Source organism: Jaculus jaculus, chromosome 11 (genome assembly GCF_020740685.1).
Source record: "Jaculus jaculus isolate mJacJac1 chromosome 11, mJacJac1.mat.Y.cur, whole genome shotgun sequence".
Classification (NCBI taxonomy): Eukaryota; Metazoa; Chordata; class Mammalia; order Rodentia; family Dipodidae; genus Jaculus; species Jaculus jaculus.
Window position 1 is genome coordinate 12,982,986 of NC_059112.1, and position 15,181 is coordinate 12,998,166.

The 15,181-nt window shown below is 49.0% G+C and overlaps 1 protein-coding gene across 3 annotated transcripts in view; it reads right to left on the reverse strand.

The window, feature by feature from the left end:
* Cracd (capping protein inhibiting regulator of actin dynamics) overlaps positions 1-15,181 on the reverse strand; it is a 138,221-nt gene that overhangs the window by 23,737 nt on the left and 99,303 nt on the right. For all 3 annotated transcript variants that reach the window (XM_045161537.1, XM_045161536.1, XM_045161534.1), the window contains 2 exons: positions 9,808-9,972; positions 5,799-5,867 (listed from right to left, as the gene is read on the reverse strand). In XM_045161537.1, the coding sequence (XP_045017472.1) occupies positions 5,799-5,867; positions 9,808-9,972 (234 nt within the window). The remainder of the gene's footprint in view (positions 1-5,798; positions 5,868-9,807; positions 9,973-15,181) is intronic.

Consider the following 15,181-nt stretch of genomic DNA (forward strand, 5'->3'; position numbering starts at 1 on the left):
CTTATGGTCCTTGAACAATTCCGCCACTCCTCCCTCGGCCAGCCCCCCTAGGACTAGAAAGCTGACCCACGCGGGCAGCAGGTGTAGGAAGGCCGGCTTACAGATGGCGAGGCCCAGGTGAGAGATGAAGGGGTAAGGCTGGCGTAGAAGCAGCGAAGGGAATGCTTCTTTAAGCTCATGTTAAAGACTTTGCCGGCGCAAGCTGGGCGTGGTGGTGTGTGCCTTTCGCTCCAGCGCTTGGGGGGCCTGAGGTGGGAGGATCGCCGTGAGTTTGAGGCCAACACGGGGCTACAGAGTGAGTTCAGGGTCAGCTTGGGCTGGGGTAAGACCCTGACTCGTTAAATAACCAACCAGCTGGGCTGGAGAGATGGTTTAGTGGTTAAGGCGCTTGCCTGCGAAGTCTAAGGACCCATGTTTGACTCTCCAGATCCCACGTAAGCCACATGCACAAAGGTGAGACGGGCACAAGGTGGCACATGCCCACTAGGTGGCGCAAGCGTCTGGAGTTCGATTTCAGTGGTTGAGGCCCTGGCGTACCAATTCTCTCTCTCTTGCTCACTCTTTCTAAAAAAAAAGTTGAACTCCCCTCCCCCCAACCAACCAATCAAACAGAAACAACCAAGCAAAAAAAGCAAACGAACATCAGCAAAAAAACCCCAAAAAACAAAAAACAAAAAAAAACAACCAAGGGCTGGAGAGATGGCTTAGTGGTTAAGCGCTTGCCTGTGAAGCCTAAGGACCCCGGTTCGAGGCTCGGTTCCCCAGGTCCCACGTTAGCCAGATGCACAAGGGGGCGCACGCGTCTGGAGTTCGTTTGCAGTGGCTGGAGGCCCTGGCGCGCCCATTCTCTCTCTCTCTGTCTATTGCTCTCAAATAAATAAATTAAAAAAAGAAAACAAAATAACTTTGCAACAGCAGGGAATTGTGCATCTGTGAAGCGACACTACCTCCGTGTTGTAGCATGGCGCAATTGTATGTCTCAAGGCCCTTTTCCAGTGTGCCCCAGAGCACGTGGCCGTTGTCACTCCCGTGCTGGGGTCAAACACCCTGAACACTTCAAAGAGGAACAGTCTGTCCAACAGGATGCAGCCAATGCTAGTGTTTGGGTGTAGGACATCCACTGCGTCCGGGGAGAAAGCCCGGTCAACCAGGCGGCTGGAAATCCAGGGCGTCTTCAGAAGATGCCAGTGATGCTACTTAGGCCCAGCCACACCAGAGAATTTGTGTCAAACTCATAGTTGACCATCTCTGGGCAGAGAGGCTGGGCAAGAAACTCCCCCCCGGGGGTTGGGGGGGGAGCTTCCTTCCCCGGGGGGGAGCTTTCCCACCCAACTTTCAGCACCTGAGCAGAGGAGGGTATGACTGTGGGCATGGTCCGAGATCCACAGGCCTTGGGGCTGGCTAACCCTGTCGGGCAGGCAGGGGGATTAGGATGGGGAGACTTCCCTGGAGCCACGCCCAACCCCGCTACTTTAGAATTGAGGCCGGGGAGAAAGAGCAGGGCCAGCGTACTCGGTGTTGAAAGCACAGGCTCTGCCTTCTGGAGCTGGGCGATGCGGGGAGAGGTTTTGTTTCCTTTGTGAAAATATCAACATCATGCCAGTTCAAGGCCAACCTGGGATACATAGTGAGACCCCGCCTCAAAATTCAAATAAGTGTCCTGTCATACTCATTCACAGTCACAGGGTACCAAAAAATTAAAAGAAAAACAACTCTTTGGCTGGAGAGATAGCTTAGCAGTTAAGGCATTTACCTGCGAAACCTAAGGATCCAAGTTTGATTCCCCAGTACCCACGTAAACCAGATGCACAAGGGGGTCACATGTGTCTGGAGCTTGTTTGCAGTGGCTGGAAGTTCTGGCGTGCTCATTCTCTCTCTCTCAAATAAATAAATAAACTTAAAAAAAAAAAACAACCCAGGGCTGGAGGGATGGCTTGGCAGTTAAGGCATCTGCCTGCAAAGCCGAAGGACCCAGGTTTGATTCCCCAGGACCCGTGTAAGCCAGCTGCACAAGGGGGCACATGCGTCTGGAGTTCATTTGCAGTGGCTGCAGGCCCTGACATACCCATTCTCTCTCTCTCCCTCTTTCTCTGTCAAATAAATAAATCAATAAATTAATAAAAATAAAATAGTAAAAAAAAAAAAGAGAGAACATTAAAAAAACAACTCTTAGCTGGGCATGGTGGTGCACACCTTTAATTTAATCCCAGCACTTGGGAGGCAGAGGTAGGAGAATCGCTGTGAGTTTTTTTTTTCTTTTCTTTTCTTTTTTAAAAAATTTTATTAGCATTTTCCATGATTATAAAAAAATATATCCCATGGTAATTCCCTTCCCACCCCACTTTCCCCTTTGAAATTCCATTCTCCATTATATTACCTCCCCATCACTAGCATTGCACTGTGAGTTTGAAGCCACCCTGAGATTCCATAGTGAATTCCAGGTCAGCTCCGAGTTACAGTGAGAAACAACAACAATAACAAAACCCAAAAAACTCTTGTGAAAACAAACAAGCAAAACCACCCAAACAAATGGGAAAAAAATGCCCCAGGATCAGGTGTCATTTCTTAGAGAATCAACTGTTGAACTGCCCACAGTTTTGGAATGGGGGTGCAATCACTAAGGCTAAATCCAAACGAGCATCAAGGCCACACCTGTAATACTAGTATTTGTAGGGGCGGGTTAGGGAAGGAACAGGAGTTCAAAGCCAGCTTCTGCTACATAGTGAGTTTGAGGCCAGCCTGGACTACATGAAATTTTCTGTTTCTGCTTTTATTTATTTATTTATTAGAGATGGAGAGTGGGAGTGGCAGAAGAGAGAGAGAGAATGATAGTGGGTGCGCCCAGGCCTCTAACCACTGCAAATGAACTCCAGAGGCATGTACCACCATGTGCATTTGGCTTACATGAGACCTGGAGAATTGAACCTGGGTCCTTAGGCTTCAGAGGCAAATGCTGTAACCACTAAGCCATCTCTCCAGCCCACTTTTTTTTTCGAGGTAGGGTCTCACTCTAGCCCAGGCTGACCTAGAATTCAATGTGTAGTCTGAAGTTAGCCTTAAACTCACGGCAATCCTCCTACTTCTGCCTCCCAAGTGCTGGGATTAAAGGCGTGCGCCACCACGCCCGGCTAGGCTTCTTTTTAATTAAAGAAATTAAAATTCCATAGCCTCAGATTGATTGCACCTATTTAGAATTCAGAGCAGCTGTGGAGCAGCACGAGTCAGAGGTCACATTGAGTGATCCTAAGATGTCACACCTGCCGCTGGTTAGAATTGAAAATAAGCAGTGAGGAAAGGACTCCTGGTATATCTCGCAATGGGCAGCAGGGGGCGCTCACAGCACGATCCGCCAGAGCCAGCAGCTCAGCACGCACAAGGCCTGCCCAGGGCCAGGTTCCTGGACTGTGTTTGCACTGTGATTGTAGGTTGGATGAAGTTTGCATGCGAAAGCCTTGAATTTTGCAATTGCCTCCCATATCTATGCACAAATATAAAAAGACCAAGCTAGCACAACATTGCAATCAGCAAAAATGCTTAGTACATAAACTTTTCTGAATTAAGAAACAGAATAAAAACATTTCTAGCCTTCCACATTACAGCTTTTATTATGGTTACTTTTATAGTAGGTACCAAATTTGTAGCCATTGTTGAGAGGAGATGAATTGGGTATTTATTTCCATCTCCTGAGAACGAGTGAAGAATGACGGAGCACCTTTAATCCCAGCACTCGGGAGGCAGAGGCGGGAGGATCGCCGTGAGTTCAAGGCCACCCTGAGACTACATGGTGAATTCCAGGTCAGCCTGGGCTAGAGTGAAACCCTACCTCGAAAAAAAAAAAAAAAAAAGTGGGCTGGAGAGATGGCTTAGTGGTTACAGCACTTGCCTCAAAACAGCAAAAAAAAAAATCAAAAAACAAAACAAAAAGAATGGCAGAGCAAAGTGACAGACTGAAGTGAGGAGGAGCTCCTGGAGTTGAGATTTATTTTCATTTTTCAAAATATTTAATTTTTATTAATTTATTTGAGAGAGGCAGATAGAGAGAGAATGGGAACACCAGGGCCTCTAGCCACTGCAAACAAACTCTAGGTGTGTGCACCACCTTGCGCATATGGCTTAACATGGGTCCTGGGGAATTGAACCTGGGTCCTAAGGCTTCACAGGCAAATGCCTTAACCACTAAGCCATCTCTCCAGCTCTCAAAGCTGAGTTTTATTCATTTATTTTTGTCTATTTATTTCCCAACTCCACCACCACCACCACCACTGTCGCTACCACCCCGGAAGCTGAGTTTTTTTTTTTTTTTTAAAGCAATGGTGCATTTAATGAAACTCTCAAATCTGTGAACATGCTTATAGTGAAATAAATGCTTTTATCCTTTCCATAGAACCGCAGCTGAGTTTTAAATGCCAAACTGTGCTTTTATCTTCCCAGCTGGGTCTAATCCCTGGGTGCAAGCGCTGTCCTCAGCCAGCCTCCTCACAGGGCACTGTCGCACCTGCCAGACCTCCGGAGAAGCCCTGTCCCATGTACAGGGGCGGGTCCTCACTGGTGGCCTCGCTCCCACAGGAGACATGCCCAGAGAGAAGGGTCTGCAGTCCTCAGACTGCAGGTGAAGTCCCAGGTCTACAAGGGACAGTAGAAGCTTAAAAATAGCAGCTGGGCAGGTGTGCAGTGGTCCAGGTGCTTGCCTGCAAAGCCTAATCACCGAGGTTTTATTCTCCAGGCCCCATATAAAGCTAGATGCACAAGGTGGTGCACGTGTCTGGAGTTTGCTGGCAGAGGCTGGGGGCCCTGGCACACTCATTCTCTCTTTCTCTCTCTGCTTGCAAATAAAAAAATAAAAATAAAGCTGGGCATGGTGGCGCATGCCTTTAATCTCAGCACTCGGGAGGCAGAGGTAGGAGGATCTCTGTGAGTTTGAGGTCACCCTGAGACTACATAGTGAACTCCAGGTCAGCCTGGGCTAGAGTGAGACTCTACCTCAGAAAACCAAAAAAAAAAAAAAAAAGAAAAACTTAAAGCCTTAAAAATAGGTATGCAGAAGTAGAGAAAGGAGACAAAAGTTTTTCTCTTTTTAATCTCACATCCCTACATAAAAGACTTGCATATCTTTTTTTTAAATTAATTTATTTTTTTTAAGGGAGGACCTCATTCTAGCCCAGGCTGACCTGTAATTCTCTTTCTGTGTAGTTCCAAGCTGATCTCAAACTCACAGCGATCCTCCTGCCTCTGACTCCCGAGTGCTGAGATTAAAAGTGTGTGCCACCATGCCCGGTAAGTTTTTTTTTTTTTAAACATTATTCATTTATTTGAGAGAGAGAAAGACTGTGTGTGGGCACACTCAGTTCTTCTTGCCACTGCAAATAAACTCCTGATGCATGTGCCACTTAGTGTAGCTGGCTTTTATGTGGGTCCTGGGGATTTGAACTCAGGTCATCAGGATTTGCCAGCATGCACGTTTAACTGCTGAACCATTTCTCCAGCCTTCAAATACGAGTATCTTCAAGTATTCTGAATCCCTTTTCCAACGGATCATCAGTGTCTTGAAGAGGAACACAATGCATTTATGGAGACTGTAAGGCATGCTGGACATATGGCTCTTTTTTTTTTTTTTCAGGGCATGGTTCATTTCTGGCAGTTGCATTGTCATGGAAACAGATGCATCACCCTCTACCACTGGTTGCATGGCGAAGGAGTCTAACCTATGAAGGCTACATCTAACACAAAGGAAGCAGCTGGCTTTTGGAGACAGGAAGTTAAAGGAAGGAGGCTAAGTAAATCAGTTTAAATGCTCTTACCTTCTCCTCCATTGCACTTCGGGTTCCAGGAGGATTCGGAGGACTGGGAGAACTCGGTGGGTCACCGGACTAGAATGAGGAGAGCGCTTACATTAATTCTGGGATGGGACGCTTCTGGGCAAGTAACTACTGTCCACGCCTGGGCAGAGCTGACCCCCTCCTCCACAGAGGGGTGCAGCTGGCCTGCGGTGACCAGAGGGGTCACCGTGGGCGCTGTGATGACAAGGCGCAGGTGGGCGTGGTCCTCCTTTCGGAGCCTGGCGCATTTCTCACTTGGGTAACCCCCCCAGCCTCAAGCCCCTGTGTGGCGCACGCCTTTTATTCCAGCCCTCGGGAGGCAGAGGTAGGAGGATCTCCGTGAGTTTGAGGCCACCCTGAGACTACATAGTTAATTGCAGGTCAGCCTGGACTACAGTGAGACCCTACCTCGAAAAACAAAAACAAAAACAAAAACAGAAAAGAAAAGAAAGAAAGGACCGTGGCGCACACAGCTCCAACTCTGCAGATTTTGGCCTTGCTTTCTGTTTTTTTTTTTTTTATTCTTTTTTTGTTGTTTATTTTTATTTTTATTTATTTGAGAGTGACAGACAGAGAAAGAGAGAGAGAGAGAGAGAGAGAGAGAGAGAGAGAGAGAGAGAGACAAAGACTGAGAGCACCAGGGCCTCCAGCTGCTGCAAACCAACTCCAGACGTGTGCGCCCCCTTGTGCATCTGGCTAACGTGGGTCCTGGGGAATTGAGCCTCGAACCTGGGTCCTTAGGCTTCACAGGCAAGCGCCTAACCGCTAAGCCATCTCTCCAGCCCTTTACTTAATTGAGAGCGACAGACACAGAGAGAAAGAGGCTGATAGACAGAGAGAGAATGGACGCGCCAGGGCCTCCAGCCACTGCAGACCAACGATGCATGCGTCCCCTTGTGCATCTGGCTTACATGGGTCCTGGAGAATTGAGCCTGAAACCGGGGTCCTTAGGCTTCACAGGCAAGTGCTTAACACCTAAGCCATCTCTCCAGATGCCCCCCCCCCTTTATTTTAATTGGGAGAATTCTCCCTGCTAAGCAGTGGGTGAGAAGAAAAGAAGTCCCTTCCAGAGCCACACGTAAAGGACTGGGCTCAGCAGGCAAAAGACCAGGAGGGAAAGGGAAGAGGAAGGCTGACCTCAGAACATCCCCAGCAGGTCATCCAAACTTCTTTGTTTTGTTTTGTTTGAGGTAGGGTCTCACTCTAGCCCAGGCTGACCTGGAATTCACTACATTGTCTCAGGGTTCACTTGAACTCCCGGCGATCCTCCTACCTCTGCCTCCTGAGTGCTGGGATTAAAGGCGTGCGCCACCACGCCCGGCAATGCTGGTCCTTTTTAAAGACCAGTTCAATCCCACCTGAGCCTTTGTTGTGGCTCATCCCCTTAAACAGTTCTCCACCTTGTCATACCTCAGCCGGTTCTCAAGCACGCATCTAAAGGTACAGTCACTCACTTTCACATGACCCTGTTTTGTTTTCTGTGCAGCCGGCGTTTTTCTCGACTTGAAGCCATTACCTTCACCTGGACGTTGACCTGTGCCATGTGTGATGCCCTCTCATTAGGATGTAAACCACCGGAGTCCCTCCCGTGGCAGATCTCGCTCATCTCGGCAGCACCCGCTCCTAAGACAAGGTATGCTGCACAAAGCCTCTCTCCTCCCCCCAGGGCCACAGAACCTCACGCTCAGATGGTCAGCAGTAATAGAATGTTCTTCAGTCCTTATGAAATTCCTCTGCATGAAAGTCATTGCTGTTGCTCTGCCTGCCACTGGAGAGGTTCGGTAGAGCGTTGCTAAACCCCTCAGAGGGGATGGATCCCGCCCCTGCTCCATCTACACCCAAAGGCTGTCAATATGTGAGTGCCCGGTGTGTGTGTGTTGGGGGGAGGTTAGGGCCAGCACCCAGCAGAGGCAGGCAATGAGGTTCACTGTCTCTTCTTGTCCCTACTTCCCTCAGAAAACTGCTAGTCCTGCTTACTATTCTTCTGAAGCATTAGCTGATTAGCATGCTTATTTCTTAAAATTTTTATTTACTTATTTGCATGTGTGTACAGGCACACGTGCCATGGGCTGGCGTGTGGAGGTCAAAGGACAACTCCGAAGTGTCTGTGCTCCACGTTGTTTGACAAGAGGTCTGTTACCGCTGCACGCAGACTCCCAGACTGCAAAGGGATGCCAGCCTAGCCAGGCCACGGGCTTTGCATGCTCCTGGCTCCACCTCCCAGTGGCGCAGGGGCCCTGGGATCTCAGATGCGGGTGCCACTTTTCATCTGGCTTCACGTGGGTGCTGGGGAATTGAACCTGGACTGGCAGGTTTTTGCAAGCAAGGTCCTTCAACTGCTGAGCTATCTTTCCAACCCCTTAAGTATTTTTCTCCTCCCTCCCTCTCTCCTTCCTTCCTCTCTCTCTCTAAGACACACACACACACACACACACACACACACACACACACAGGAAGAACGGGTGTGCCAGGGTCTCTAGCCACTGCAAATGAATTCCAGATGCACACACATCTGGATTTCTGTGGGTAGTGGGGAATTGAACTCCAGTTCTTAGGTTTGGAGACAAGCGCCTTAAGTGTGGAGTCATCTCTCCAGCTCAGCATTTTTATTTATTTATTTTTTTTGGTAAGGAAAAAGCATTTTCCTTACCATTTTGGTGCTTTTAAAATGGACATAAGGGCCAGGCATGGTGGTGCACGCCTTTAATCCCAGCACTCGGGAGGCAGAGGTAGGAGGATCGCCGTGAGTTCAAGGCCACCCTGAGACTCCATAGTGAATTCCAGGTCAGCCTGAGCTAGAGTGAGACCCTACCTCGAAAAACCAAACCAAACCAAACCAAACCAAAACAAAACAAAACAAAGAAAAAGGACATACAGGAGATGACTCAGCGGTTCAAGGTGCTTGCCTGCAAAAGCCTGCCAACCTGGGCTCAAGTTCCCCAGCCCCTCATGTAAAGCTGGACAGGAAATTGTTTCAAGCTGCAGGAGACTCTGGTACATATGCATGTGTGCACGCACACACATGTATTTGCAAAGAAGTAAGTAAAATTTTTAGCCAGGCGTGATGGTGCACGCCTTTAATCCCGGCACCTGGGAGGCAGATCTAAGAGGATCGCCATGAGGTCAAGGCCAGCCTGAGACTACATAGTGAATTCTGGTTCAGTAGAGGATTGCCGTGAGTTCGAGGCCAGCCTGAGACTACATAGTGAATTCCGGTTCAGTCTGGGCTAGAGTGTGGTCCTACCTCGAAAAAAAAAATTCTTTTTTTTTTTTTTTTTTTAAATACTTGAAGCCCATCCTTCATTAGACCCTTGACTTGGTAGGGCTTTTGCTTCTTTTTCTGAAAAGCAGTCTAAGGGCAATTCTCCTGCTTCTGCAAGAACTCTCCATTCAGGATCTATACAAAGTGTTTCCTCTGTGTTGTCAACGGGTAAATTTAAACAGACAGGTCCTGGAATGTGATTTTCTGTCCATGCCAAGGGGATGTTGCGATGGCCTGTGTGATGTGTTCTGTCTTGCTGGGCCCCTTACTGCTTTCTCTGTCATGAAATTAGTCCAATTTGACAAGTAATTACTAAGTGCTATGAAGCAGGAGGTAGCTAAGTCCTGGGGAGACGCTGATGTGTAACACTCGGTTTCTTCACAAGAAGGTCAATGCTTAACAAGTGGCAAAGATGCCCTTAAAAGGCATAGAGGAGACCATGCAGCCTGTGGCTGAGCCAGGTCAGGTTTGCTAGAAGTGGACATGACTTGAATCCTGACTGCATTGGCAAGAGTATGTGCGAAGGGCCCATGTCCTCTTCCTGGTTGACCCCCAAACTCAGGCCACTGGCCTGAAAAGAATCGGCCAACCCTGATCTATGCACCCGAAAAGCTTCTCCCACCTTATACCCCTGCCCCATTCGGCCTTCAGGGTCATCAGATGGCCATGCCCACGGCCCCAGCTTGCCCTGGCTTAGGGGCACCACTCTTTCCCCGGGAGGAGACTTACTTTGTGCTCTGTGTCTGAGAGGATGCTGTCCTGCTGGGTCACGATTTCCATGGGACTGGTCAGAAAGGAGTCCTCCTCTGAGCTGGCCTCGGCGCTGCCCGCCTTCTTCATGGGAATGGCGTTGGGTGGCCGCTGCCCAAACTTGATATTCTTGCCCAACTGTCGCTGGGGAGAGACAAGGGCAAGGCATTCTGAAGCAGCGAAACAGCCCCAGCGATGGAGGCCAGGTTCCCCAGCACAGCCAGGAAGCAAGGGAGGCCCATGCAGTGCTCAGCGGCCAGTTCTAGACCCACGCGCCCTGCCAGGCACCCCGGGGCGGTCCTGTGGTGACTTCACTTGCGTCCTATCTTCCAGCCATTTAGCTTTTCATCCAGTCACTCTGGTGGAAATGCAAAGATTTCCTACTACGTACAAGGGGCATATGTTTGAACCAGAGGTCAGAAAATGTATGCGTTCGATCTTTTTCTTTTTTTGGTTCATCTATAAATCCAAACAGTCTTTGAAAAGTACAAAAATATTACATGGAAAACAGTGACGTGCAATAGAGTCACCGTTGGGGAAAATGAAGTCTCTTAAGTTAGGTGCAATATGAGATTTCTCCAGCGTCCTCTGGATGCATGCCCTTGTCCGTTTTTATACTTGCGGTGCCCTGAAGAGGGGGTCCTGTGACCAGCAAGTCTTTCCCTAGGCTGCCATCACACTGGGGATGGGAACTGTCTAGATTTCGTTGCCTCCCTGTAGGGTTCATCATGGAATAGGAGACAACGGGAACCAGGGCCAGTGAGGGGCGCATTACTGGGTGATAGGAGCTAAAAGGACGGTCAGAAAGGAGGGCGGAAGTTGCGAGAAAGCGGGATCTCCACAGCATTTTGAGTTAGACACGGTCCAGATTAGAAAAGGGAAAATGTCTCCAATGTTGCCCAGGGTCTCCTGGGGGGCGGGGGCGGTGGTGGGGCGGGGGGGGGGGAGTCTCCCCTAGCTAAAAACCGTTATGTGAAATTTAGGTGCTTTGGTTTCATCTTCAAAATAATACATTCTCTGATATTTATCTTTAACGGGGCTAGTATTTAATCCAACAGAGACTGCAACAAGAGCCTCCAAACCCCTCATTCCAAAAAAAAAAGTTAGATGTCCAACAGGAAGGGATAAGTGGGCCAGTTTCTTTGGGGGGTGTAAGTGTTGCCCCAATGGATGTGAGCCCAGGGCTTCCAACATCACAATCGGGATTGCACTCATTAAATTTACCTGACGCTCATGCCTTTCACTGTACCTCTTTCTTGAAGTGGCAGTCACATAAGAGATGATGTGACTTTTTTTTTTTTTTTTCCCCGAGGTAGGGTCTCACTTTAGCCCTGGCTGACCTGGAATGCACTATGGAGTCTCAGGGTGGCCTTGAGCTCAAGGCAGTCCTCCTACCTCTGCCTCCCAGGTGCTGGGATCAGGGACGTGCGCCACCACGCCCGGCTGATGTGGCATTCTTAATTACTTCTGTGAAGTTCCCTGTAAGAGGGTCCCTTGAGGGAAATACCTCTGATCCCCTTAGAACTCAATGGGCAACCCCCACCCCACCTTTGCCTGCTGAGCTGGCTACTCTGCTCCCTGTGTCCTCTCCCCCATTCCGAGACCCCCCCCCCCATGCCGAGTCAGGTGCAAGGGCTCACACTTGGTCCCCTGGGGTTTCAGCCGGCAGCTGGCTCCCAGCCCTACGGGAAAAGAGCGCACGTCCAACAGCCCCCATTCAGCCAGGGAAGGACAACTTCAGTCACCCCCTCGAAAGGGCTGCGGGGTGCTGAAAAAGGGTGTCTCCCAGAAACAAGTCCAGCGGGAAGCTCAGCAGTCATAAGCAGGCACAGTTACAACAGCCCATGGCGCGGAGACGAGAGGACATGGGGTCGCACAGCCACAGGCCCCCCTTCCTCTGCTGCCCAGGGAGAGGGTCCATGTGGGCAGAGGACACATGGCGATGGTCCATGTGGCCTGCCCGGCCGCCTTCCCTGGGAGCCAAGAGCCTCAGACCGTCCTAAATCCCCTTTGACTGCTGCTGTGCTCTGGAATGCAACAAGGGCCAGAGGGCCGGTCCTTCTTTTCTTTTGGAGACAGATTCTCTGAGTAGCCAAGGCTGGCTTAGAACTCTTGACCCTCCTGCCTCCTCCTCCCAAGTGCAGGGACGACTAGAGGCGTTTGCCACTTTAGCAGGTTATTCTTGTTTTTTTTTTTTGTCCCTCCCCCCATTGATACACAACAAGAACGGACTATTTCTGGGGCAGAGTGTGATCTTTCAATACACATCTATAAATCCATAAAGGTCAAACCAGGGTGGCTGGCGCAACAGTCACCTCAGACATTTGCCATTTCTTTATGTGAGGAATATTCAAAGTTCTCCTTTCCGGATATCTTGAAATATACTATAAACTATGAACTATAGTTACTCTACAGTGCTGTAGAACGCTAGAGCTTTAAAAGAAAAAAGAAAAAAACCCTTTACCAGGATATGTATTTTATGTCTTCTTTAAAGAACACCAGGACTTAATCTTTCTATTAACTGCAATGTTGTGCCTACAGACCAACAAAGATAAGGATATTCCTTCTTTTAAAAATGTCTTATTTATTTATTCACAAGGAGAGAGAGAGAGAGAGGTGGAGGGGAGAGAGACTGGGCACACCAGCGCCTCTTGCCACCGCAAACGAACTCCAGATGCATGAACTACTTTTTATATCTGGCTTTACGTGGGTACTGGGGAATCGAACCCAGGTTGTTAAGCTCTGTAGGCAAGTGCCTTAACCGCTGAGCCATTTCTCCAGCCTCAAGGGTATTTGTTATACCCACAATGGAAAGGATAATTTTGTTGTGCATGTGTGTGTTTGTGCACTCTCACGTGTGTGTGTGTGTGTGTGTGTGTGTGCGCACGCGCATGTGCAGGCCAGGGCAACAACAGGTGTCACCCTCACATACGCTATCTACTTTCTTTTGAGACAGAGTCTCTCCTCTGTCTGGAGGTCACCAATTAAAGCAGACTGGCTGGCCACTGAGCCCCAAGAACCCCTCTGTCTCTGCTTCCCTGGGGCTTGGACATGCACCACCATAGCCAGCGTTCTTGTAGGCACTGGGGATCGAACTCAGGCCCACATGCCAGCCAGCCGGGTGCTTTATTAATTACACTCTCTCCCCAGCCCCGCAAAGGGCAATTCTCTAACGTCCTTCTTGACCTAACACTCAACTGCCGGTTGCTTAGGACTTTTGTCACCACTGTGAAAAAGAGCAAATAGGCTGAGATTCTACTTCAATTGGGTCCTTGGTCCTTTTTTTTTTTTTTTTTTGAATACTGATGGTTCATTTTGATGCTTAAGAAACAAAAAGGATGTGGGGAAAACGCAATCACCGTTTAGAGATAAAAGTCCAAAGACAAGATGCCTGCCTTGACTACAAATGGGAGATGAAAGAGCAAGATGGTGGACGGAGCGAGCCAACAGTAAGGGACCTGGGAGCAGGCTGGGAGTTGGGGAGAGGGTCGTGAAGGTTAAAGACAGGACTGGGGGGCAGGTGCTGGCGACAGGGGAGACCCGCGGGAAAGAAAGGGAATTCAGGCCGGGAAAAGCTGAAGGCCCAACTGTGGTTCCAACCTCTGGGAACGTGGGAGGCAGGAGGGAAGGATGGTGGAGCGGACGGGAGCGTGTGTGCATGTCACAGGGCGGATTCTTGTCATAGGTGTGTTCACCCTGGAGGCAGAAACAACGCTGTCACCTTTGAGGGCGGAAAACCAGCAACTTAGTGCGGAAGCGATTTTGCAAAATTCCCCAGAGAAACCAGTTTGAGGCTGGCGGGCAACCCGAGCGGTTGCGGTTGGGCGGGGGGGTAGGGCCAGTCTTTGCGTGGGCACACGGGACATACTCTGCTCACACGCTCTGTCGCTGTTACCCAAGAGCTGGGGGGCCAAGGCCAGGGCAGGACTTGGCGTCAAGGCCAGAGTGACTGGTCTTTGGGCATCCAAGGACAAGGCTCTCACAGTTGCATGTATTTTCTGTGGTTTCTTCAAACACTTGTTCCAGGTGACTCAAAGGAGACTGGGCGGTTGTGACATTTTGTCGAATAAGCATGGACAATGAAAGGATTTCTGCTGGAGAAATGGTTCAGCAGTTAAGGTAATTGCCTGCAAAGCCTAATGACCCCTGAGTTTGATTTCTCAGTGCCCACAGAGAGTCAGGTGCATAACGTGGTGCATGCATCAGGAGTTTGGTTGCCATGGCTAGAGGCCCTGGTGTGACCATTCATCATTCTCTCTCTCTGTGTTTGAAATACTAAAATATTTAAAAAAAAAAAAGATTGCTGCTAAAACCTATTTGGAAATCTCAAGTGTTACATGAATGGATTATGTGGAAAAGTATGACTTTTTAAAAAATTTTTACTTTTTGGTTTTTCAAGGCAGGGTCTCATTCTAGCTCAGCCTGACCTGGAATTCACTCTGTAGTCTCAGGGTGGCCTCGAACTCATGATGATCCTCCTACCTCTGCCTCCCGAGTGCTGGGATTAAAGGCATGTGCCACCACACCCGCCAAGTGTGGCTTTTTAAAGTTACATTGATTCACCCACTATCTTGACATTGTCACAAGTGGAATTATGATATAGACAAGCAATGCCTAAAACTCACACTGTTCAGATAAGCAGGGCCTTAAGTTTAGAAGGATAAACTACCACTCTCTTCCACCTTGTTTTTTTTAATATCCATAAACTCTGTCTTTAGATACACCACAATGAGAAGTAGAAGAGAGTGAAAGTTTGTCCGTGTATTAACAGTCTGCAGGCTGGTGGCAATGAATGGCGTTACTGTTGCAACTGGAATGTGAACTAAAAGGAACTATGTTTTATTCAGTCAAATTGGGCACTTTGTTGCGCTATGGAATGCTGGGGAACAGAGGAATGTGCAACCATATTTATGAGGCCGGTTTCTATGGTGTGGAAATGCCAAGCACATCATATTCCGCATTCTCACGGCCGTTCTTCAGACCATGCCCGCAAGAACAGAGCACAGAAAAGATGACGTTGCCGCCCTCCTGACCAGCTGCAGCTGTTTCCATCCTGAAAGTCAATTCTCTCTCTCTCTCTCTTGTTTTTGTTATTTCCAGGTAGGGTCTCACTTGAGCCCAGGCTGATCTCACTTTGTAACCCAGGCTGGCCTCAAACACATACCTCTGCCTCCTGAGTGCTGGGATTAAAGATGTGTGCCACCACGCCTGGCTGTGAATTCCTCTTCTTCTTCTTCTTCTTTTTTTTTTTTTTGAGGTAGGGTCTCACTCCAGCTCAGGCTGACCTGGACTATGCAGTCTTAGGGTAGCCTCGAACTCAGTGATCCTCCTACCTCGGCCTCCCAAGTGCTGG